The sequence below is a fragment of the Euwallacea similis genome, chromosome 3 (genome assembly GCF_039881205.1).
Source record: "Euwallacea similis isolate ESF13 chromosome 3, ESF131.1, whole genome shotgun sequence".
In the NCBI taxonomy this organism is placed as follows: domain Eukaryota; kingdom Metazoa; phylum Arthropoda; class Insecta; order Coleoptera; family Curculionidae; genus Euwallacea; species Euwallacea similis.
Window position 1 is genome coordinate 3,091,130 of NC_089611.1, and position 25,692 is coordinate 3,116,821.

The 25,692-nt window shown below is 37.6% G+C and overlaps 2 protein-coding genes across 3 annotated transcripts in view; one reads left to right on the forward strand and one right to left on the reverse strand.

Moving 5' to 3' along the window:
* LOC136420134 (pyroglutamyl-peptidase 1) overlaps positions 1-23,569 on the reverse strand; it is a 63,613-nt gene extending 40,044 nt beyond the window's left edge. For both annotated transcript variants that reach the window (XM_066406930.1, XM_066406931.1), the window contains exon 1: positions 23,558-23,569. The gene's annotated coding sequence lies outside the window, so the exon portion shown is untranslated. The remainder of the gene's footprint in view (positions 1-23,557) is intronic.
* The window catches only part of sbb (scribbler), a 49,311-nt gene that overhangs the window by 13,418 nt on the left and 10,201 nt on the right, over positions 1-25,692 (forward strand). The window contains exons 3-7 of the mRNA XM_066406893.1: positions 7,418-7,445; positions 18,849-19,140; positions 19,198-19,424; positions 19,475-19,736; positions 19,791-20,227. Of these exons, the coding sequence (XP_066262990.1) occupies positions 18,945-19,140; positions 19,198-19,424; positions 19,475-19,736; positions 19,791-20,227 (1,122 nt within the window). The 5' untranslated portion in view covers positions 7,418-7,445; positions 18,849-18,944. The remainder of the gene's footprint in view (positions 1-7,417; positions 7,446-18,848; positions 19,141-19,197; positions 19,425-19,474; positions 19,737-19,790; positions 20,228-25,692) is intronic.

Consider the following 25,692-nt stretch of genomic DNA (forward strand, 5'->3'; position numbering starts at 1 on the left):
CTAATGTCTTATTTCGCCAATTACACGACACGCCTCAGCAAATCCTAATGTTTGACGATAAATTACATCCCAGGCAATTCTCCAGTTGTCCGTGTTGTAAATGGCAATTTGCTAAAATGATACATAAGGAAATGAAAGTTATGCCCGAGAGAGAGATAGAGAAAGACAAAGAGAGAGAGGGAAAGATTAATAACCCATTATTACCTTCTTATGCTTCACAAGAATCGTCATTACTGCTGCATTATGGTGCGTATCTTCTTACGAAACCACCAGGAAATTTATCGTATAGCGAAAGATCGATTGGGTGTGCGTGGAGGCCTATCGCTCAACTTTCTTGAGCGTTTTTCTGGAATAAAGTTTCATGAGGAATTGATGCCAGAACTTGGGGTTTCAAGAACCGATCAATTATCGACATTTGATACCCATCAAGTTCGGTTGATTTAAAAATCAATTAGGAGCTTTTAATAGCTTTGGGGCGACCCAAGTGTTCAAACAGTGGTGCAGTTTATTGTTCGAGGGGTTTTCACTTTGCCGGGTTCGGTTGCAAGAATGGAACCGATAATAATTAGCGAAAATGAGCCCACTCGAAATTTATTATTAATTAAAATCTTTTCCCACAGTATGACATAATAATTATGTAAATTGCATGTCGTGTACACGTATGTCAACAAGAAATTAATATAAATTAATGCCTAAAAATACATAAATTGGATGTAATCAGTGGTGTGGTCCTGGTGGTATTTAATTAACATACCGCGACGTGAAATATTAATTTGAAAGCAATGAAATGTAGCCGAACGAAATATAGACATTTAAATGCCATTTAGATAATTGCTAAAGCGAATACATTAAAATGCCTTTACGGTCGAAGGACTGGCAATAAAATTTGTTTATATTGACAGGGCATTTATTTGCATATAAGGCACGTTTAAATGGTTGAAATTAAGACAAATATGCCCGCTTTTAATGATTGACGAGGTTTTTTAGTGGAAATTATGACCTCAAACAAAGGAAATTTGTAGGTTGTGGGAGGCTCCACATTTAGATAAAAAGAGAAAATATATTTCTAGAAAATCTAACAATCTAGAAGAAGTGCTTTAAGTCCTTTTGAATTTTTGTGAAAAATGCGACCAATTTTGCAGATAGATCATTTAAGTCTTAATTAACGTATTCAGGGAAAAGTACTTTGGACTAATAATACACGTGAATATCTTTTTTAGACTTTCTTCAAACAGGCTTACTAATTATGAGACTCTAAGCGCATCCACGAATAATCTTTGATTTCCTTTTAGCAAATTTGTTCTTGACAGATTCTGTTCGCCTTCTTGTTATTTAATATTGCTACAAAAAGGGGAATTAAGAACCATTAAGGCGCAAGTATCTGTGATTGAAATCCTCGTTATACTGTGAAGTTGTATTATAAATCGTCTTTTTTTGCCCAAGACGAGAACTTGACATCATTAAGACCCATTTAATGAATAAAAGATTCCTGTCATCGATTACGAGTCGCATAGACGAATGCACTGCAATCTGTAATATTTATCGTCTTTTGTACGTGGGAAAATTAACAGTTTCATAAATGGTTTACAGTTTTTTAGCAAGAGCGACGCTAAAAGGGATTAAGACATCTGAGACAATGGAGTGTGGAGACTCCAAACATAACGAAAACAATGAACAATGGGGCTTCCTTATGCGTTTTAATTTGAAACAAAACAGTTTGAAGCAAATTGCGAAGCATCAAAGGCATTAAGAGCCAAAACCAACCGGGAATTAACGGTAGCGTTATTTTTAAAGCTAATTAGATGGTGCTCACCACTGCCGCAGGCCCTAAGTGCGTTTAAATTAAGATTTTATCACGACGTTGGTGAATTATTTTAAGAACAGGCAGCTGATTTTGATGTCTTTAAAAGTTTGTCATGCAACAGCGATAATCAGACCGTTTAGAAATCAGTCGAAAAACTAACATGTGAATAATAGAGAAGCAACCCTCATATACCTACTTGAGGGGTGAAGTCGCCCCTGCGGGACCGTTGAAAGTGTTTTGTGTACAGTTTCCACCCCTCGTCCAAACGTATCGTTTCGTGTACGTAATTAGGGCAAAGGGAGCTATAATGACTGCATTTACGCGATTAAGGGCTTTCCTATTTTATTCATTCACGAGGACGTGTTTCCTGGTCTCGATATCAATTTTTAATAATCGATTGCGTGACTCATTTCCACTAATGAAATACATAATTGAAATAAGTTGAAGAAAAGTGGAGTTTTCCGTTTAAAAGCTGAATACTGTAGTGAAACACGAGTAATTATGTCGTAATCCACGAACTTTCGATGCAATTTTTCAGTTTTCACAGCCCAGTAAATCAGGTTAAACCTGAGCTTAATTTAACGTGAAATTTGTATTGATCTAACGTAACAATTTTGTAGAGAAATGTAATGTAGGGGACGTTAACCGTAATTTAGCGAAATAAATTTGTATTGAACTCTCTTTAACGTAATAGCACAGACGAAATATAGGGGTTTTAAGTCGATGAAACATTAAAAATTAGTAGAAATTGACCGTGGGTTAACTTCTTGAATAAGTTGGGACATTTAGCAGGAATTGAACTGGATTTGACGTAGCAAATTTATAGAGAAACTTGGGAGGAGTTGAACTTGATTAAACGTGAAATTTGTAAAGAAATTTAGCAGGAAATCAATTAGATTTAAAGATACGAATTTGTAGAGAAATTTAGAAGTAATTAAATTCGATTTAACGTGAAGAAAATTATAGAGACGCTTAGGCTGGGTCAAGCAAGACTTACGTAACGTACTAGTATAAGAACAGTATTTTTTTCACTATGTTGTAATGTAAATTTTTAGAGTTCTTACATGTGGTTTTTGAGCTATTGTTTACGGATGGGGCAATAGAATCGGGATTAGAATATTGGAATTAATCACCTTTCTTATAGTAAGTATATCTGAACAAAACTGGAACATTTTACATTTACATTGATGGTTGTTGAGCCTGTTTTCGTAGGTAGCCAATTAGGTATTCAAGGGGGCAGACAGCAATCCGGTTTTTGTTGGCTCTAATCTCGTTCGCCATCAGGTACCATCGCATATCGGTACCCCCCGTCTTCGGCCCCAGCACTTAAACTCATTTCAAACAAAAGCTGACGGAACACAATGAACGTTTTATGTTCTCAGTATTAATTTCACATCGCCGAATGCTCGTACTTGACTGTTAAGTGGACTAGCTCGCTTCTTTTTTTTTTTGAAAAATGATTGTATATGTATAAGTGACGAATATTATTGAGAAATTTTAGGGAAAATTGGAAGTGTTCAATACTATCGCTCTAACAATTTTTGAGATGTTTAACTCAATATTTAAATGTACATTAACTATTAAGATTCGTTAGAATCGACATTAGTTACAGAAAACAGATTTTAAGTTGATTGAATGGATTTCCTACCTCTAGCGAGGGAAAACAACAAAGATTGTAACGGGGGGTTTATCATCACCGAAAAAACTCAATTCTGTGAATTTTCACAATCAATTGACACTTCATGATTTTATCAATCCTAAAGATTAATGCGTAGGTTGATTCAAAATTTCAGATAAATGTCTGAAAAACAGTAGGAAGTGTGAAAAAAACGTTTAAATCGTGGAATTTTATCACCCTGTGACTTGGAAATTCGCCGTTTTTAACTATTTCGCCACTCTGAAATTACCTGAAATTCTCAAAAAAGGGAATTCTCACAAAGAGACTTAAATTATAAGTTAGTTTCCTATATTTTTATCGCTTTTTCAATACTACCGTGCAAATTATCGAGCAAATTTGTAATACTGCAGTAGAATCTAAAGGATCTTTAATAATTGCAACCTCTTGATGAATGCTTAGTTATATGCTTTTTTTAAATGTCTCTGAGTGTTCAAGATTTTATGGGAACGCTACTGATGTTAGCAAAATAAACGAGTATTATTCCGGTTTTGTAAGGGTTTTGTAGGGGAATCTTCAGGGTTTCAAGTCGAGCACCTCGTACTTATGGCCACTGATTTATCAGGCCTGGTAAATTTCAGGTTTTATAAGCAGGAGAATCTTCAGGGTTTCAAACATTTGATCATGTCAGTGGCACGTTGTCGAGATTGCTTAAAATTTCAAGGAAATGAGTTTCAGGACATATATGGCTTTTTTTCTCACATCGCCATGGAGAATCTACAGTTGTTTTCAATTTAAATTTGAGTCGCCTTGTATACATATAGATACTGCATACTTTTAATATCTGGTACTTGCTCCCTGTTTCTCGAAATAATCGTTGTGTATTAACGATAAGAAGAACCTTAACTTATTAATGTGATTATTTAGAGGGTCTAAAAAGCCTTTACGACGCTGGACCATAGTTTGCCGGGATCAAAACAAGACGATTTAGCCGTATTTGTCTTAATCTAAAAGTTGATAGTTATTTGAATATTGACATTATTAAACGAGTTTTGACATTTAGAGATTGTGCCCTCCGATATGTAGGCATTTTTATACTGTTATTATTTACCCATTGGTTAAGTAAACTAGTTTCTTTCGGTGAAAAACGATGAAACGTAATATCAATTGTATTGCGTTATTGTGTACCATTTGCTTACCGATTTATGTAAATACCGGAAAAATATGAGGATTTTTATCGTGGGGATTCAGTTTTAAGTGTAAAACAAACAGCTCCCTATCAATTTCGTAAATATTTTCGAATGCCTTCACTCTGTTTGAGAAAGTGTGTTTACTGGAAGTTTAAATTATCAGCCTGTTTAATATTTGCTCAAGCTCAGAATGTGCAAATTACGATTTTTCCATTTTTCAGTCTCTCTCTTTAATACTAAACACCTAAACTAATCGCTTAAAAATAGTGACTCACTGCAATTAAATAATTGCGTCAAAGCAAATCACGATCTCCAAAAATCCTTCTCAATTTGAGGTCCGCATTGTTAACACAAATTGATGTTTGGCTGCCAGAGCATAAAGCTAGCAATTTATCCCGCGGTTTTCGAATAGTTTCTTCTCGCCATTAATTTCCCGGCATGAATGTTAAATAGTGCTTGAAGCCAAATTTAAAAAGCTCCACTATTTCATTTGAAAATAAAATATTTGCACCGTGTGCGCATCGTTAATTGGTTTTGGCCGTGTCGCGAAAATAACACAGTCGGGTGGCTGTTGCTTTAATGATGTTTAAATAACATTAATATGTTGCTAAGATAACATATCATGTTAAACGATTGTGAACACAGAGCTGGTTTTATGCGCTATGAAAACGTCTTCAGAGACAGCCATTAATTTCTGAAGGCGTAAGCAGTATAAACGTGTTAAATTTAGAATCCGATTCCAGGGAAAAGTATAAAACGTCCCACAAAGCAATCAAGCCTAATTTGGATAACACTCGTTGATGTATTATAAGTACGTGTAAAGTGGTAATTAAATTTAAAGAGCTTTTCGCATAATGAGTACCTCGAAATACACATTTATTTGCAATGAGGAATCCTGTTATTAACAACACTATCTAAGGTATTTATGTAAATCAGGATTCATTTTAATACGAATAACATTCCTAATCCAACATTTGCATCATTACATTACTATTACAATTTACCTCCTTTTCTTTACCCTCGCAAATTGTCGGTATAAACCGTTACGATTTCTCACAAAGTGAAAAGAGATTTTTATAGGACGTTTTTTTATGGTCGCTAAAATACATCAAAGAAAAGGAGTTTCTTTCATGCTTTTACTTCGAAGCTCACTTTGAAGTCTCTTGACCTTTTTAGCTTAAATTTTATCGTCTTTTGTAAAGATATTTTTAGGGAGGAACAACGATGAATTAGCGTAAAAGAGCAGAGATTTGATGTATACTTTTGGGATATTTTCTTCTCTCTTTTCACATAGTTCCAGTTCAACAATGGTATGAAATTTATAGGCAAAAAAGCTTAAACTCTCAAGCTAAAATCTTTCCTTCTGCATTTTTTTCTTTATTTCAATCGATCATCAATCGTGACCCAAATTAATAGTTCTTAACTGGATTGTAGATACTAAGATAAATATAATTCAGTTACAAGATATAGATAAACTTGATTTGCAAGGATTAAGGATAAAAGTGCCCGAATTACCTGAGTAAGAAATGTTTTTTTCACCTTTTTTTATTCTGAAATTTCAGTCTCATTTGTGGAAAAGTTATGGAAAGACGCAAAGCTGAACTAATTAGCTCACAAGAAAGAGAACTTTTTCGCTTTTACCTTTTCGCTTGACATATCTATTTGATTTGAGGAAAAGTTAAGGAAAGGAACTGACTAAATTAATCTAGAGGGAAAGGAATCTTCACTAGAAGAAAAGCGTTCTCCTCATCCATTTGAGTCGATAGTTGAATCTCATTTGTAGAAAAGAGACCAGTTCTACCGAAGGAGAAACTGATTCTTTACAAGAAAAATCCAAATTATTATAACAATAAATTAGAGGAGAAATGTTGCGAATATAACTTGATTTGAATGCTTTCCTCAGTATTGCAATCGTGTAGCAGATTTCCGTTAGTTGAAGACAAATTGCTACCTTAACAATATCTTTGTATGTATTTGATGTAACTTCCTTGTACTGTACAGTACTTGATATAAATTTCTCCTTTGTGACGTCTAACTAGATTTGACCACCTGCACTGGTTCCTATGGCGCCACTTTGTTTTATGTCTGTTTAGAGGTATTGAAATTGAACCATACCGTCAAATTTAATTTAAAAAAGCAGAAGCAAAATTCTTTTTTTTTTTTAATAAACAGTTTCGAAAATGATTCGACAGTTTTCATATTCGATTCATCCGATTAAATTCGCAAAAACTACCGAGATTCGACTGCTCAACCGCTGGAAACGGGGGAAACAACATAACGTTCCATCATTAATCAAATCAAAACAAAATAAAGCGCTTTACATAAAACGCGGGGTTTAAATGAATTTAAAAGAGATATTTACAAAAGCAAGTCGAACCTGGCTATAATACGTGTAATTTAGATCCACAATGTAACACAAATTGACTTTCAGAGACCATTTAACAAGTTGGAAATCAGCCAATCAACCGTTACATTATTGGGTGTATGGAATCGCCCGTGGGCGGTTTTATTACTGTTCTGATTTATGTTGTTTGAAAAACGATAATGATTTTTTTAATCTGTTTTGTCACTCGTGTGCGTGTCCGATTCGTTGAGGCCAAGTCCGGCATGTCAGGTGGCCTCATTCGAATTCCCGTCTAGTTTTTTTTTATCGGGGACATGATCTGAATTGAGATTGACATATCAAGGGATTTTTTTACCGTGAACGGATGTTTGCTACGGGATTTCGACACCGATACGATGTGGATTTCTTTGTAATGCCCACTCAATGTAATTTAGATGCTAATCTAATGGTTTTTGTTGTTTCAGGTGATGTGTCAGCAATTCGGCATTTAGTGTAAGTATTACCTTATACATATATGTTTTGTGATTTCAGTGAACTTGAGTTGTATGGGCGGTCGGTCAAGCAGCTCACAAGAGAGTCATTAGTCACACTTCCATACTTCCAATTACTGCCTCGCTTCGAAAGTCACACCTCATACGTACTTTTTGAAAAAAGACGTTAATCGGACAATCATCGTGGGCTTTTGATAGGTCGTAAATAATAAAAAGCTATTATTAATCGGGCTGGAAGACCCCTGGGGCGTAATTAATAACAGTTGAGCCTGAAGGGCTCCCTACAAATTACATCTTCGGAGTCCCTGGGCTTTTGTGTCTTTTTTCTCCTTTGTGGGGCTTTTTAATGGACTCGAGATTGCCGACAACCATGTGGGGAATGTCGATGTTCGTCTCGGTGCCGGCGAGCATTAATCTTCATTGTGCCTTCCTATCGATGTTCGCACTAAAGAATTCATTATCGCCAAGCGTGGAAAGGAGTTTAAAAAAAAATAATGAAAAAGCATTTGAATTGCGGTGTAAAAGCATCAACAAGCAGAAAACTTTTTGTTAAGAAACCACAAATTTACTACTTTAAACTGATCAGTAGCGCAGGCCTCATGGGATTATAAAGTATGTTCAAAACAAAGTCAAAAGAGGCTTGAATAAAACACAGGATGTTTAAAAACTCATGAGGTTTTTTTCGATCACTGTTTTTGCCACTTATTAAAAGTCATTTTTAAAACGACAGATTTCGTGTCCAAAATAACAAACGTGAAGCAAATATCCTCTAAATTTTTGCTATAAAAATTCCTTAAGTTTTGCGACGAAACTTCCCTAAATTTTACTGTGAAAAGTCTCAAAATATTGCAATGAAAGTTCTCTAAAATTTACCTCGAGAATTCTTTGAATTTTGCTTCGAAGATTCTCTAAACTTTTCCTACAAACATTATTTAACAATCGTTTCTAAAATTATTCAAATTTCTTATTTTGAGTTGATCCGAACTAGAAAATGGAGTGTGCCATTCCATTGTCTCAGTTTAGTCTGCAGATAATTTTTATTACTTTTTTACTACGAAGAAAATATATTTTTACTTAATTCTTTAAATTTGATGATAGTGGTTTAGATCTGTTTTAGAACCTGTATCGACTTGTTGATCTTAGTAGTGATCTAGATATGTAAAATTACCAATTACTATTTTAGTTGACTTTGTTATACGTAAATCCAAACATTACCATAATCCGGCATCGATTAAGTAACTACTGGAGCTTTACATAAATACTTAATTCCACAGTAATAGAGACGATATTCTAATGAAACCCCATCACTAGGTGAAGCAACCGACCGCTATCTATATCAGACCGTACGTGTTCAGCAGCAAAGCTACCAGTTATTACCATTTATAGAGCCGGTCGTTTGTATAACCCTGTATAACTCTATACATGGTCGTGCAATCTGGCCATGAAAGGCACGCAGACTAAGTACGTATACAGGCAGGTCAATAATTATTACCATTATATCCAGCACTAATAGCTCCAGTGCTGCAATTTGTGCATTAAAAATCGTAAAATTGTCAAGGTCGTAAAATTCTATGCACTCGGCTCCATTAAAACGGAAAACAATGGATGTAGCCGAAGGCTTATTAATGTGCTTGTATTATTAAATTTATCCCGATTTAATTGGTGATGGAGGTGTTTCTGCCAGTTGTGCAAAGCTACACCGAAAAAAGTCACCTATTTTAGCTTTTATTATTCTTGCAAAGAAAAAAGTCGTTGTGTGGTGTTACCCGAGAAGCAGACTCCATTACATCCTAAATGACCACATAAAACCAATAAAAAAAGAACCTGAAGCCGCACGAAATGACCAGGCAATGACGAGAGGACAAAGCCCCTTTTTACGAGCCCATCTCAATATCTCGACATCCAACCTTCAACAAGTTTACATCAAAAACCCATTAAACTTCATTCCGGGGCCTGTCGCGCGAGCTAAATAAAAGCAGATGTCTCTTTTCTTGATGACTATCACTGTCTTTATTTTGTCTAACTCCAACAGCTGTAAACAAGTTTTCCCCCAAAGATAACAGGGCATTATCTTCGATAGTTTAACGAGGCTTTAAATTCGCTATATAACCATCATTTATGCAACAACTTCGCATGATTCTAAAAATACACGAGTTTAACATGCAAAAGCTCGTCGTTTGTTACGCCTTTATAGCCCAAATTGTTCCAGAATAATCTTGCCGTCAGGTGCACGTCGCTCTCGAACTGACATGAGGTTTTATGTAAAATAAACCCGCATTGTGTTTTCTAAACAGCACACATCCAGTGTGTGGCAGCCTGAATATCAAGACACACAGTAGATTATTTATTCAGGAAGCCCAAAATGCAAATTTTATTCACAGTATCGTTAAATATTCCGCTAAACGCCACTTTTCTAACTAGGTCGTTTTAAAGCCAAAAAAACGCAGGCACAAATTGTCAAATGAAAACCGGTAATTTCCTTCAGTGTAAGAGGTAAGAAAATGAACGCGAAAACTAGCAGTTTTTTCGTTCATTGTGGTATGTATGTCATACGTATGAGTATTTCCTGTAGATTTTAGAAAATGTTAATACAAGTGTAAATATGTGCTTTTTCTCAGTGTAGCAAGCATAAAAAGTTGGTTACTTTTCCAACTGGGGCACTTATACAGTTGACTAGAACATGGAAAAATTGTTCAGAAACTACGTATATTTTGATTTGTCCATTATTATTTGTCGAGTTGTGAACTGAACTATGTCTCTTGCCCTCTTTCTATACAGAGAAAAATCTCCTAATTTGACTTAAAGCAAATTATAGATTTACTATTCTATTGAGTCGGTTTACTGTGGATTTCCTAATAGCTTGGATCTTTTGATAATTTTTCATCATTTTTTTTTAGCTTTATCTCAGAAATACCGCACATTTTATCTCATTTTTTTTGGCTATTCTTACAGTCTTCAATCTACTTCTGATGAAATTGGAAAACAATGAACGCTTATTCACTTGCAGCTATTTCTCCAATCTGAATTGAACAGAGGAAAGACTTGAGAGAAAATAAGATATATTGAAATTTTGAGTGACTTTCTTGCTTACTACACAGAGAAAAATAACCTATTGTAAGCGAAATTGTATTGAGGGGTTTAAATTGCGTTTTTCCTTTATTTGGGAATCTTCCGGTCACCCTATAAGATGCCGTTTGTTGTATTGTTAAGCGGGTAAAAAATGTATTTATTTACTTTATTTACTGGGTATTTTCGATAAGAAAAACCAATAAAGAAATCATGCAGAGCCGATTGAAAGACAAACAGCAATAACGTAAAACAAACTGAACGTTGATGATAGCATCGTTATACAGCGGATTTTTTGCTTGTGCTTTTAATACGGCGGGTCGTTCCACTGTGTACCAACAACTGGTTTCGTATTTAAATTTATACCGGGCATTACATCGCTTGATGGTCAGCTTGCGTGACAAAGCTGCTAATGTATTATTTAAGCCCGCAGATAAAGTCGAGACCAGCTAAAGGCATTAATTACATCAAATATGAATGTGGCTACGTGTAAGTTTCGGATTTAATTTCTTGTTACACCTCGAATATGGCCGTAATTACTTGAACCACGGGCGTTTTTTGATAAACAACAGCACGTCAAACGTTTTGTCGTATTAATTATGTTTTCGTGTGCGGTTAGTGAGTAAAGTCCACTTTTCCGTTTCTGAAACCAATCGGTTTTCCACGTGCAAGTGACAAAGTAGGAATTGGAACAATCGGCTAATTACACACTCCACTGGAGTCATAGCAAAACATGAGCACACTACTGTTACATACCTACTTATCGATTCAATTAAACACGTTAGATGTCAAAAGCAACAAATAATCCCCACATCTGAAGTGCTTGTAGATTTTAAGTAGTCGTTCTCATCCACATGCCATAATAGGATGTCTCATCGATTTCAGATTAAAAAAATACTCGGATTGCGGGATAATTTATTACGACCGCTTGAATGTCATTAAGTAACATGGGTTTAAGTAGAACGGCTCGATCCGAGATTAAAATTGTTTTTAAATTGTAATTGTGTGTTGTTCTTTTCCCGATAATTACAGTCATTAATTTGCATTTTATCTGGGAATTTATACAGCTCCATACACACACATAAATGGGCAAGATAACATCTGCAACTACGAGTATGTAAAGTTTGTTCGAGGATGGAAGTTGCAAATTAGGTGAGAAGATACATGCAACTGTTTATAGTTATATAAATTTCTCAAATGGAAACAATATTATAGTCAATTCACGTTCAAATTCGAAAACTTTTACATATGTTTTAAGTTTAAGAGAAGCTAAATTTACAGAAGTAGATGAAAAGAAACCTTCCCTTAGGTTCACTTAAGACTATAGATCTGACTTAAGTATCATGGGACTAGGTGATTTTTCGTTGTGTAGAGGATGCAATAACCGAGATTGCATAGAGTGACAACGGGCAAACTGAGCTCCGCAATTTCTCATAATTATTTTCATACACGACATATATTATCTAGATGTCCAACTCGTAGCAGCACAAATTTTATGTTTGTGAATATTCTCGAAGTTTGTGATGGCTAGCTATGTTTCATCTCAAGTACTTTCTTCATTTCTCTCAGAGTAGAATATTCTATATATTTCGTTATGAGTTTTCTGCTAAGTTTGGAGCTCAAAATTCTCTAGTTCTATATCACAGCAATTTTCGGTTTCGAAAACAACGATTCATCTGAGAATATTTAAATTGTAAGTAAAAAAATTTCTGTAGATATGTATATTGCTAAGAAAACGATCTAGGTTTCATGACCAAAAATGTAGAAGATCTGTAAGGAAAAATTTCTAAATATTTTTATGAATTTTCTCTTAAGTTTTGTGAGGAAAAATCTCTAAATACTACGAAAAGCGCCTTGATACTCTGCGTACGTTACAGCAAATTTCTATGGGGAATATTCTCTAAATTTAACAAAACATTCATAAGTAATACATGTTAACACACATTCTCTAAATCGGTAATCGATATATAATTGTTCTCAATTTGTTGACTCTAGGACGTAGATTATTCTCCAATGTATGTAAATCATAAAGTTAAATCATGACGGTAAGAAGATGAGCATAAACTTAAAACTATTGGCGTTTCTGCCTTCTGGAAACACGCGATATTCCCGTTCCCCATTTTGATGAGGCAATAAAAAGTCCAAGGGAAAACTCTAAAGTTTTCCCATTTATTTTCCAGAAGGTGCAGCTTCTACAGGATAATTTAGAAGTATCGGCAATTGGCACGAGGGTTAACAGCCCGTCCGGTACGTGACTGATTCGGGATTTATGGCCGGAGGGGTAGGTTCGGTTGAAGGATATTTTGTGGATGTCAATTTGTTTTTTATTTCTTTGGAACAAACCTTAACGAGCTTTTTGAGTTATTTTCCTTTAAAAAAAAAGAATATTTTCTCCCTTATGTCCATATTTAAGGAAAGATTCTAGGGAGCATATTGGCTTCTGTCTAACTCATGTACATAGTTAGAAATAGAACGTGTTCTTCTAGTTCCTTGTATGTCTGTCCTTATCTCTCGCATTCGACACCTGTACGCTCATTTTCCGTAAAAAAATAGTTGCGCTGCACTGAATTGTTGAAACCGCTTACATCATTAAGTATGCTCAGTTGACCTGTTAAGTTAGTTGACTACGAACCAGTTTATATTTATCTGTACATCTACGAAGCGGTTGTATTAGTTCTATTTTTGGAACACAAATTTTATATAATTTTTTTCTTCATCTCAACTGCTTCCTAATTCTAGCACCGAGTTTCCTTGCCTCAATTGAATTGTTGGCAATACTCACCAACAATGATCCACATGCAAATAAATTGCCTCGATCCAAATGTCAATCTGACACGGCCAAAAGTGATTTATGCCCGTACCCATTTGCGTGCGGTCGCTCCACCAATTTGCTTTAAATATGCTCCTCAAGCTATTTTTGCAATGTGGCCATTGTGAGCATATGTTTACGGCTTTGAATGCTTCCAACGTGCAGCACCGCAGCGAGTAACGGCCCCATTTTCAATCAATATTCGCTTTGAATACAAATTACGTCGTTATTTTCACTTCGGGAGCTTTACCGGGCCTAAAACGGCCCTCCCGTTATCCGCAACTTTGATGTCCTTTTTTGGACCTCGACGCTTCCTTCCTTGTTATTCGTCTTGCGGAAACTATTATTCCTTTCAGTAACTTTAGACGATAAGTCGCCTCCTTTTCGAGAAAACAATCCTCATTAAAGGGGGCTTTCGCCCTTTAGGTAGAGGGATATATCAGAGGTTCGATCGATGACCCGTTTGCGGTTTTACCGCAAATCCTCACTTTCAAGTTCATTTGAACCACGATGTTTCAGTAATTAGTCATCGGTTTGAAACGGTGGGACGTGTAATATTTTCACACTTCAAAACGCATTCCAGCTGGATGTAGACAAAGTCCGCCGACGTGCGTCACAAAGACAAATTATATCTTTCGTCTCGCTGGTTGTTTCAGGATTGTTAGATTTCTTGGTTTTATTTTTAAGCAGCGAACGTAATATATTTGAGGAAAAATCACCGCTGTTAATTTGATTTCGTGTTTTCAATTCGTGGGCTTAATACATTTTCCTCAGTTCGTTAATATCGACAATGTCACTCTGAATATGCCTGGGACTATTTGATGACGGGAGAGTAAATGGGTTATTTTTCTCAATGTAGCACACGCGCTAGAGAGCACATCCCACTTACATTTTATTTGCAAGAAATCTAGTATGCAGTACGCCATGGAATCTTAATTTTTTTATCTGCCCATCTCAGTTTGCATATTGTTATGGTTCACGAGGTCTTTCCTTGGCTTTGTTATCTCGGTTGCGATTACTGTGTACTGTCATTTCCTGCATATTCAAGTTTTAAAGAAGCCATTAAAAGTGATTTTTCTTTCTTCGTGCAAGCAAGCTTTTGTGTTACGCTAAAACGCGTGTTTTTTCTCAGTGCAGCATATGAGCAGAAACGTACTTGGACGTTTCCAAGGTCAGTTCAAGTCGATAAGACAGGTTTAAGAAATTGCTGCGGGCTCGCTACACCGAGAAAAACGAGCGATTTTCATTTTATTCGAATTTGGAACTATTTTTGCATAAAACTAGGAAGTAAAACTCAAACCAGAGTAATTTGTTTACGAAATTGCGCGTTTACAAAATTTTGAAGAGCAACGAAAAGTTTCAATCGTTACTTTTCTTTTATACTGAGGAAAACACCGATAAATCAACTAGTTATTTTTTTAATTCAAGAGTGACACTTAGAATTTTAAAGATTTACAACTCTGCAGAGTAAAAAAGTGTATAGAAAATAAAACCGATTAATCCGAATCATTAAAAGAAGTTCGTTTGCAGACGATGATGAGTTTAAGACTTCGCTCGAGAGATATTCTCATTAAAATCAAGCGCGACTGGGGATTTCAATTGACCCTCATCAATTGACTCTCATCGTTACTCGTTTATTCGTAAGAAATCTCGAGGAATTTCAATTAAAATAACGTATGAATTGATCGGTTATTAAAAGGCACCAAGAATTATGCTCTTTAATGCACCGTGGATGATTGGAAAATGGAATTATTGCCCTCTGCAATAAATGACTGGTTACGACAAAACAGCATGTGGATGATAGATGAAGACGTGCTTTTCGTTTACATCTTTTTAAATCATAAACTTTATACGGCGGCGTCAAAGTAATTAACATTTTTGATTTCCAATCAATGCTTGAAACGATCCTTTTTGATCCGTGACAACCATGACAACATGCGTCAGGGTTTTAATGGCGCAAATAGGAATTTTCCCGTAATTGAATGAGCATGAAAAACATGTTATCAGCGGACAATAAAACCCGATAGACCATTAAAAACCAATATTGAAAATAATGTTTTCGGTAATAACATTAGGGAGGATATTTGGTGAACAGTGTTAAAATATTAAATTGCCGGTACAGGATCGTAAATAATAAATTGATTGAACTCGCCTAGGAAAACAGTGGTAATTTATCAGGATCAATAATGAATTGAACTCGTTTTTATTGCCGATTTGGACTTCATATATTGCTCGTTCATAGCTCTAAAGTTATAGCTGAAATTTGCTGCAAGTGCACTTTTAAATGATGACAAAGAACAATTCTTCCGAGCCATTTTCAAAAAAGATTTCATCCGTACTTATTTGCATTTGAAATTACGTTTAAGCAGGAAATAAACCCTCTCGCAGGAAACATTCCGGAGGAGAATGATTAAAGCCCGCCTTTCAGGCTTTTACTTAGGAAAGTAAAATGCCCCCAAAGGGGAAAAAAGGCATTGTAAACAGCATTAGTATTCTGGAGTGCTCTGGGAGGAGTTTGAATTAGAATTTCGAGGAAATTTCAGTTTTGCAGTTTATTAAGTTTGAAGAGACCCAAAGGTGTTGAAGTAAAAGCGATATATCTATAGTTAAGGTTTGTTGACCCCAGATATGCACTAAAATTCCCCGTTTTTCTGTCTGCATGAAGTTCAACATATTTTTCTCAGTTCTGGATGCTCCAACCTTCCTAATTCCGTTTTGTTCATTATAACCAACTCCCACACGATCTAGCATTTAATGCCTTCCTCCAACACGCTCAATTCCATACTGTCGACACGAAAACACACCCACGCAAGCCCAACAAACAAATCAACGATTCCAGGCACGTAACCCAACTCCGGAACTTTAACGTACAGCCAAGACATTTTCTTTATGGTCCGGGAAATACATCTAGAATTGGGAAATGAGGACGTAACACAAGTTTTCATTATGAGCAATTTTTTGGGTTTTCGAACACATCTCAGTGAAGAATAATAAAAGTATTGGTCTTGTGGCAGGCGACATCTGTTGCCAGACACGTTTGACAGTTAGGAGAACAAATAATAGATGGCGCCCCCACACGTTGAATGTTTATTTTAAATCAGAAATACTCAGTTGATTGACGACTTATGAGAGGAATAATGAAAACAAATCGAGGCTTCAAGTTAATAATATTGACCTGGCCACGACTTCAAACACAAACATTTAATACACGACGGTGGCTTGTAATAAAACTGAAACGATAAAATTTAAATAAATATGTTTTAGATCGGGTTGTGAAAGACGAGAAATATGAAGTCGTAAAGTTCCAAAGCCTATTTATTGTAATGCATTGATAGCAACAATTGCCAAGATAGACATCTTAATATTTATTCAACGAGCCCGAGGAGAAGTTTTAAAGCCTGGAAATGTGCCAGATTTATTCTAATGACCTCAAAACGATTTCCGAACGTACGGACCAATTAGTTTTCGTTAATTGAGTTCCCCTTTTCTTCTCATAGGGGGTCAAAATCAAAGTCCTGTGGGGAGATAAATTATGCACGCTCGCAATGGAGTATTCAACTTCCTGAAAATTATATAAACAGCGGCGCACCTTACGGGTAATTAAGTTAACTAAACACGAACCGGCTGCTGCGTGATCCGGATTCCAATCAACGTGGACGAAAATTAAATCGGAATGCCCTGAAATGAAATGGAATTATTAACTCGGCGGTCGTGCGAAATGAATCGACAACAATGGCGGTGTTTTGGAATTCCTAGGAAGTTCGACAAGAGGTATTTATTGGAATTACCAAAGGAATTTATTCGAGGAAATGGTCTAGGATCGTTTCAACACGATGAGTTAAATCAAGCTTTATTGCTGTTTTTTCAGTTGAGGACATTGAAGAAATGATCGTTGACGAGACTTGAATTTACCCAGGCTGAAGAGTCTGAGCAAGTAGTCCAGTGACGGTAATGACGAAAAATATCGCGAATAATTCCTCAGTGTAATTGGTGGCAATTGAAACGTTTTTATATCGAATATTTCATGAGAAAGCGCACGAAAACCGAAAAACATATTACAACATCCCCATGTAAAACCTTGTGACTCTGACCCGATTTAATTTCAACATATGTATGCTTGGTTGCCTAGCCTAGCGTGATTCTCTACTGCAGACACGGAAAAATGCGACTGTACCTGAGGGGAAATTTGACAGTTTTTGAACGAAATTAAACCCCTGAAGTGGAAGTGGATTTTCGCAACAAATAACAACTTACCAGATAAGAAAGTAAATATTAAGTCCAGGTACGGTTATTTATGAGATTTGAAAGAAATATATCCTAAAAGCTTTGATTTTAATATGTGCTTTGCGATGGCTATCGAAGACATGGAAGTGTAGTCAGACATTTCTTTTTAGTAATAAGCGAACAACGAACGGACACAAGATGTTATATTTCTGTGCCGACAATGCCGACAAAGCTCCTTTTTTCTACATTAAATTGTGCTGTCATTTATAATTTGATTTGCACTAAGTCTGGCGACCTATACCTCACAAAAGAGGGGCAGAAAATGAAACATAAGCTTCTATCCAAGCTCTGAGTCTAAGTATTATCATTTTTGGCTTTTTCCAGCCTTCCGGCATCAATCTCTTTGGCCAGTACTCACTATTTCATTGCACCAATAAGCCGTATTAATCCGCAAACAAACGAGTCATATCCTGGTGCCTTATTTGCTATCCGACGCATCAGCTTTGCACGTAACCTCTCCAAACAATCACCAGACCACGTGATTTATGTATATTCGCCCACGGATCGTAATAGACGACTTGTTTGTTTATGCAAACAGTAGTAAATAGCAGGATGGGAAATTATTAGGGCGAGCATTGTTCGACGATAGGACGGCCGGAATTAATCGCTAAATTAAAGCAAAATGCCTCCGTTAATCGTTTATTGTCGCCATTAGTCCGATTAGCTAATTAAAAGTCGGCCGTTTTAATCGAGCCGATGATTTATTGCTTGAAAAAAATATGGCGGCCGATTAATCGGACGGAATAACGCGGAACGCTTTAGCAAATCCGCCGGAGGCGAAATGTGCAAGGTTCGATTGGTTAACGAGCCGTTAAGTGTTAAAAGGTGTTATTCATTCGGGTTTTGTTAATTTGCTTTGTTCATTTGGTTACTAAATGGGCCCTAGAAATTTTGAGTTCCGAAAAATGATAAATTGAAATTTGACGTGGTCAAAGGCCTCTGGGTGACGGCAAAATGCACGTTTTCGAGCGATAGCTTATAGATTATAAAGGCGACAGACAGAAACATTTTAATATTTACGCCAAATTTAAGCTATCGGAAAATGATCATTTTCTACGACATGGTTATCTAGTGGGTTTATGTTCTTGTGGATGAATTCAATATGAATTTATGAAATTTTGGCTTTTTTGACATCGTTATTTGAAGCCCTTGAATGAATTGTTGTGAAATGGTAGGTTTACAAGGGTGTTTGATCTTATCTGTCAAATTCTAGACAGGTTCTTGATTTTTTTTTGTTTCTTGCAGGGATAAAATGCCGTGTGGCGTGAAGGGGGGCGCCGGCGAGGGGCAGCTTGTCGGCGGCGTCTCAGGGACGGGCAGCTTGGCAGCGTGCCCGGTGCCATGGCGGCCCCAATGAGGTCGGGCCATCCGCAGGACGGCCAGGGCCACCGAGCGAGGGTGGCGGACTCCTGCAAGGGTGCGACGACGGCCGCCAGAGGGCCCCACCAGCCATCAGCCGGTCAGCCGCAGCAGCAGACCAACCAACCGCCAACCACCGCGCCAAATTTCGAATACGATGACAACGAGTGGGACATAGGTTTGCTCTCAAATCCAAAACTGACAAATTTCAGTTACCAATTCATGTTTTCCCAAGGTATTGGTGATTTGATAATTGACTTAGACGCGGACATAGAGAAAACGAACGAGCAGCAACTGCCTGGTTTAAATAGCGGCATCGCTATGGCGGCTAACGCTGGCGGAGGACCTCAGGCGTCCAAGGCTGCCGCCACTGCCAAGATGCACATCGAGCACTCGGCCACTGCCGACAAAGGTTTAAAGATGAAGATCAAGAGAACAAAACCAGGGACTAAGACGTCCGAGGTATTAACTAAACTAGTTTTTCGCGGTAGATTCTAACATAACAGTCACAGGCTAAACACGAAATTGTAAAATCCAACGAACAGAACGGGGTCATGGACGCTACGGAGCTGGCAAAAGCGCCGCAGTCCGGCCCTGGGGGCAACAAGCATGCTACTTCCAGTCCGGCCCAGACTGGCAGCGTTTTGGCTAGCTCTGGGCAGAATACATCATCAGGGTCTTCGACCAATGCTAACACGAATAGCGCCAGCAAACGAGGGTCAAGCGGGCATAGACGGGACAAGACTTCTAGGGACAAACACTCAGAAAGAAACGGTAAAAGTATTACACACAACTTTAAAAAAACAGTAATAAATAACATATACCCAGGCCCAAGTCTCCCTTCTTCCCAGCCGACTTCCGGCAGCTCATCTTCCACAACGGACAAGACACAATCGAAATCGACGCAACTAGTTGGCACGAGCATGACGCAGGCGCAGTCGCTCGGGAGTGTTGGAATCTCGTCGGATATGAACGGGTTATTGCGTACAGCGAGTGCGCCGCTGACAGGTCCACCCCGTTCAGTGTTTCCGGCCAGTACGGGTCCCGGGCCGCCGCCCCCTTCTCCGGGACCACCGGCTAGTCCCGCAGCCGCGACCGCGCAAGGCTCTGCTGCCAAACCGGAACAGTCGAAAGTTGTGGGCGTGTCGGGGGGCGGGGTTATAGGCGCGAGTGCAGTGATTGGTGCAGGTGGGCAGGACGATCATAGAACTAATAGCTTGTCGCCGCCACCACCGAAAAAGGGAAAATTGAATAGTGAGCATAAGGTAAGAAAAAAACCTATGACCTATGCTATATTCATTAGAAAAATTGTTTTGTTGGAGTAGCAGTTCATTCATCTATCAAATTTGACATTTCAGCAATACAAAGCTGATTTCTCATTGTTGCGCCGAAACCGCCACTGACGAATTATAGCGCCAGTTTGCACTAGTGCAATTCTCTCGATAATTCTTATGGTCGCCTTAGCAAATTTCACTCTTGCAGTCGCATTCTAGGATGTGATTCAAGAAAGTCCCTTGTTAAGTACCATTCGCGTAGCGAAAATTACCCTTCAATTTTTGACAACTTGACACTCGTCCAAACTAAACTTAACTTTAAACTTCCCAAAAATTATCGTTGCATTTATTATGCTATTCTCGATTAACGTCTCAGCTCCAGTTTCTGCTTCTTAATACCTTATTAGAATTTCAAACGTAAGGGTGAATAATTCAATATTTAGCATCCGGTGTCAAAATTTGGATTGTGAGACTTGAACAATAATGGTCGTATTCACCGGAGCAAACTGTTACTGTGCGACTGTTGGGTACCTCTTTGAAACGTTCAATAAAGTAGCTGTGCAGTTATTAACTCTGCTGATCGCGACCAATTATCGCGACGATAAAAATTGTTTTTTAATGGAGTAAAAGTTGACATAAAGTCGAATTCTAAGCAGCTTAATGGGTTCCCATAACAAACAAATAAAATAAAAAAATTGAAGAAGTAAAGAATAATTTTGATCTTGGAACAAGATTTATACAGGTATATGAGGGGGGTTTGGTCTTGAAATATTCTCATTATTTCTCGCGTTTCATAAAAGACTATCTCCACCTTAGATTTGTCTTACTTTGTGGTTCTGCGAAGCAAATACGCCACTTTATAACGTCTCGTATCGATCCACTAGACGCGTCTTGCTTTTCTCAACTCTTATCGTCTTGGCAAGCGGCAAATCCTGTGGGGATTTTAAACAGGGCCGCGCCAAATTCCTGTTACGTAATTACCTTTCATTCATTATAAAAGCAATCCCCAACTCCCCACTCAAAAAACCTCCCAAAACTTGTTCGCTCAACAGCCGAAATCATAAAAATCAGCATCATCTGAGACTCCAGTTTATATCGATAACGTAACTTCCAACCCCATTTCGGGGGAAACGAACTGCCTCTTTTATTAAATCTGGAATTGGGGTGGCCACGTGGGATTTTAGGGCTTCCGAGATCCGTTCCCGACAAGTGGCGACGGTCAGTGGCGTCCAGAAAGACATTCGATTTTTCCAAAGCAGTTGTGGTTTTTTGAGGTCGCGCCGGTAATTAGTTGGTAATTAAGTGTAATAAATTCTCGAGGCAACGAGTATGTAAATTTATAGGTCACCGCCCACTAATGTGAGGAAAAAATAAACGTTACGCCAACATGTGCTTTTAGACCCATGTTTTCGCTGCTATCAGCGGGTAATTAGCGCCGCAATTATGGTGCTTTTCACGAGAACGTTGCGCAATTCCAGAAAGCACTTTTCAGTTTTTCGTTGCTCCATCATGAAATAATAATACCGGAAGCGTTTGGAAACAAACAAAAGCCCCTTGTATTTACATCGTTAATTCAGAAAGACATTGACAAGATTTCCAAACAAAACCGGAGTCGGAAAGGCCGTTGTTTGTGCCGGTGCCAAAAGATTTACTGCCTGGTGCGACCGAACATTATTGGCACAGGGAGAGATGGATTTCACATTTCAACTTGTTTTGCGTTTTACGGCCAAATTCCTTCTCGGAACTTTTATATGCACTTTCCGAGCCAAAAATAATAAAACGTTAAATTTATGCTAATGTTCTCGCCGCATAAATTACTCAATTTGTGTCGGATTTACGTTTTAGCGAGCGCGTATCGCGGGCTTGTTTCCGATAAGCATGCAAATTGAATGAATTTTAAACGGGTCCGTGTTGTCGCACTGTAGAAAATCAATAATCCGCTGTATTGGAAACGTTGCACATTTCGTGTTAATTAAAATGACGTAGCTGTGGGTCGGTTATCAGGATATTCAAACGAAAACTGAACAGAACGGTCCCAAAAGTAAAACGGTGTAACAGAATGCCGTGGAGGACAGGGAAATTTCCTCCTGTTGAAAGTTTAAACACATCCAATAGGAACATACCAAAACAATTTTTCAATTTTCGTGAAGAGATTATATCGGCAACGCCGCGTTTGCCATTTGTTTTTAAAAGTTTAGGTCAAAATTTTGATAGGCAATGTTGCCGAATAGAAGAAACCTTACGTTTTTAAGTAAAAAAATATATTTACAATACGTTTAAAAAAAACTGGAAATTCGATAACTTTTATTTAACCGAGGAAATGGCAACACTGTGCTAGCATTATGTTTTTGAACATAGATTTTAAAAAATTATCAAAATATCCTTCTGTTTTATTTGATAATACAGCTCCTAATGTTTCCAAAAATTACATTAATTCGTTTTCAAAATATCTCGATTTAACCGATTCTGGTTCATATAATCACTCATAAAATTTCAAAGGTTCAAAATCTGAAGGCCAAAAAAATGAATTACCTTGTTAAAATCAAAATCTTTGCTGAACTAGAGATGTGGCAACACTTCGCCTAGCATTTGTTTTTAAAGATGGAGGTTTAACTTTAACAGAAACGAAATTACAGTAATATAAAACAATTTTTTATTGCAAGAAAGGGGGTTCTAAGATTTGTTTTAGCCTTCTAGTTATTAAAATGTAAGTCGAGTTTTCGCAGCTTTGTAATTTGAATAAAAAATCAAATGAAAACATTTTTATTAGGGTTTTTTTTATGGAGATTTTTGGCCTTATGGGATGGGTAATGTATCCCCAAAAGGTCATTTAGATGGCATTTCGTTCCAAGCTTATTCCTTTCAATTCTTCAATAAGGTGTTTGTATATCTTGCCTTAGACACGGGGCAGTGGCCGATGGTGACATTCGCCCGAGTTTGACATTACGGAATTACATTTTGGGTTGACAGCGTTGCTATAAGGATGAATAGATTTTGCTTAAATTGCTGAATTTTGAAGTTCAAAAATTGACAGTTGCGACAGCTCTTTCAAATAATTGTATTTAAAAATCGACAGATGGCACCTGCGTCCACATAAATAGATTAGATGAGTGTATCGTATTGTTTCTCCTAGGATGAATCATTTAAACTCGCACACACCCTCCTGCAAAACCCCTCACGTCCCCATCTGCGCTGATAACATCCGAAACCCTATATTAAGCAAACATAGGGAGTCAAAAAGAGCTATTTTCCCTCATTTATCTTGCAGAAATTATTATACATTCCACAAATTTTATTCCTGTTCAACAATTAAGCATCCACCTGCTCTTTTCCTCGAGGAGAAACTGCCATAAACTTAGTGCTAAATTGGGAAACGTGAAGTAGTCTTCAGACGTCGTAAGCAGCTCAGGGCAAGAGACTCATTAAATCAGTTCAAAGGGGCGGCGGCAGGAACCGCATGTGGGAGAGAAAATCGGCCTTAAAAGTTTTAGAGGATCGTTACAAAGGCGAAAACGGCGCTTAGAAGAGGAAACGTAATCATTTGTAACGAGACTCGGGACTGGCGTATGTTTACTATGTATTCGATTGTTTTGGGAGCAGATTTCCGGCTACTAAACTGTTCACAATAGTAGTGGAAACAGCACAGTTTTCGATCATTTCTGAGACCTTGTAGTTTGGAAACGACGTTTTTTTCATGGATAAAAAGAACTCGGAAAGTTCGTTCGTATTAGAGATATTGATGGACACTTGTCTTAAATTTTTTTTCTCAGTGGCGTACAGGGTAAAATTTTTCATTTTCAACACACTGCCTTTTACGATAATGGTACAGTTATTTACGGCTAGAACTGTGATTGTAATGCCATTTAGTGGATTTGGTCAGTATCTCGAGACATATTTGTCGGCTTTTTGTTTTTTCGACGATTAAAAATGATATAAAGTGTTTTCGAAAAGTTGCGATTTTTTAATTAATTACCCTATATCTTGTAAGTGGGTTGAAATGTAACACTTTTTGCATGGGATTTTCCTTAAAACTGTGTGGCATCGAGTCATTTTTTTTCAGTATGAACGTTCACCGTAAATACTAAAGGAGACGGACTTTTAGGAGTTTTTTGCTCATGAAAATCAGCGAGAGCGTTTTCGAAATACGAGCTCTTAAAAAATAAGTGAAATACGTCAATTTTTGTGATTTGAACGCAACAATGTGCTCCAATATCGTATTCAACAACCTCCCCATAATACGAAATTCTCCTTTTTTCTTTTCACACCATTAATCTTCCCGTTGCCAGTATTACAGAACATTTGAAGCCCCTTTTTCCATCCAGACATCCGAGTAATGAATTCGGGAGGCGCATCTGCTAGATCCGGATTAAATTCGGTGGGAAAGAGATAAGTTCAGGGATTTCTTCTTTGAACAATTTGTGCAGTCGTTAATTGGTTTACTTGTGCGTGCCGGACGAAATGGGGGCGATTCCGTGTACGAGGACACGTCACCAGTAATTTATGTCCTTTGTAACCCCAAATAACACGATGCAGAAACGTGTGCGAGCGTTAAAATCCGTCCCTCCAAAACGATGGCCCATATTGATTCCACCCTGTCTGGGGTCTGGGAGACGAGGGTCGCAGCCCCTCTAACACTCTTCAGTGAAGTAATAACGAGAGAAGTTGCAACTGCCAATCGCAGATGTTCAGGCCAAATTGATTTCGCCACCGTGCGGGGTTAAATTTGTTTTTATGAAGTCGATTATGTCTACACAAAGGGATAAACAGTGTTGTTTACCCTTTGGTATAATGGGCGTGTGTGAGGTTTTTAAATGGCGAGAGAGGTTGTGAATAAAACAAGACGGAGGCTAATTTGTGCGACCGATATGTGCCTCGTCCTTCCTCGGTTAGCCCATTTAAACTTTGTTAAACTTTAATGAACCGAAGCGGCTGCTATCCTGCTCGTCGCTTCTTTCGCATTTACGTTTTACGTCGGTAAGCTCGTTTTATCTAAAAGCTTTATCCGCAAACAGGAAACAATGTCAACAATATGGCTTTTACGGATAAAGCAAAAGTGGATTGATGGAATTGCTAGCCGGGTATTTGTTGGTCTTGGCATTATCAATGAAAAACACGGCTTGGTAGCAGGAGGAATTTTCCCTTGTACATCCACAATTGCTACCGTAAATCCTCCGTAAAATTTCTTTGAAAACGTTCTAACTATTTCGTGCAACTCAGAAGTTGCTTGAGCGTACCTCATTCGGGTTAGCTCAACCCGCCTGATATTGACTCATGTTAATTCATATTATTTATTCTATTCATATGCTTCGTGTTGCTTGAGGTGATTTTGTGGAGGCTAGTGCATGCCGGTTGCGAAGGAATATAAGTTTCGGAGAATTCGAAACGATATAAAAATGCGGTACGTCGACATGAACCATCCATCGCAGCACTTTGGCAACTGTGGCAACATGCAAAAA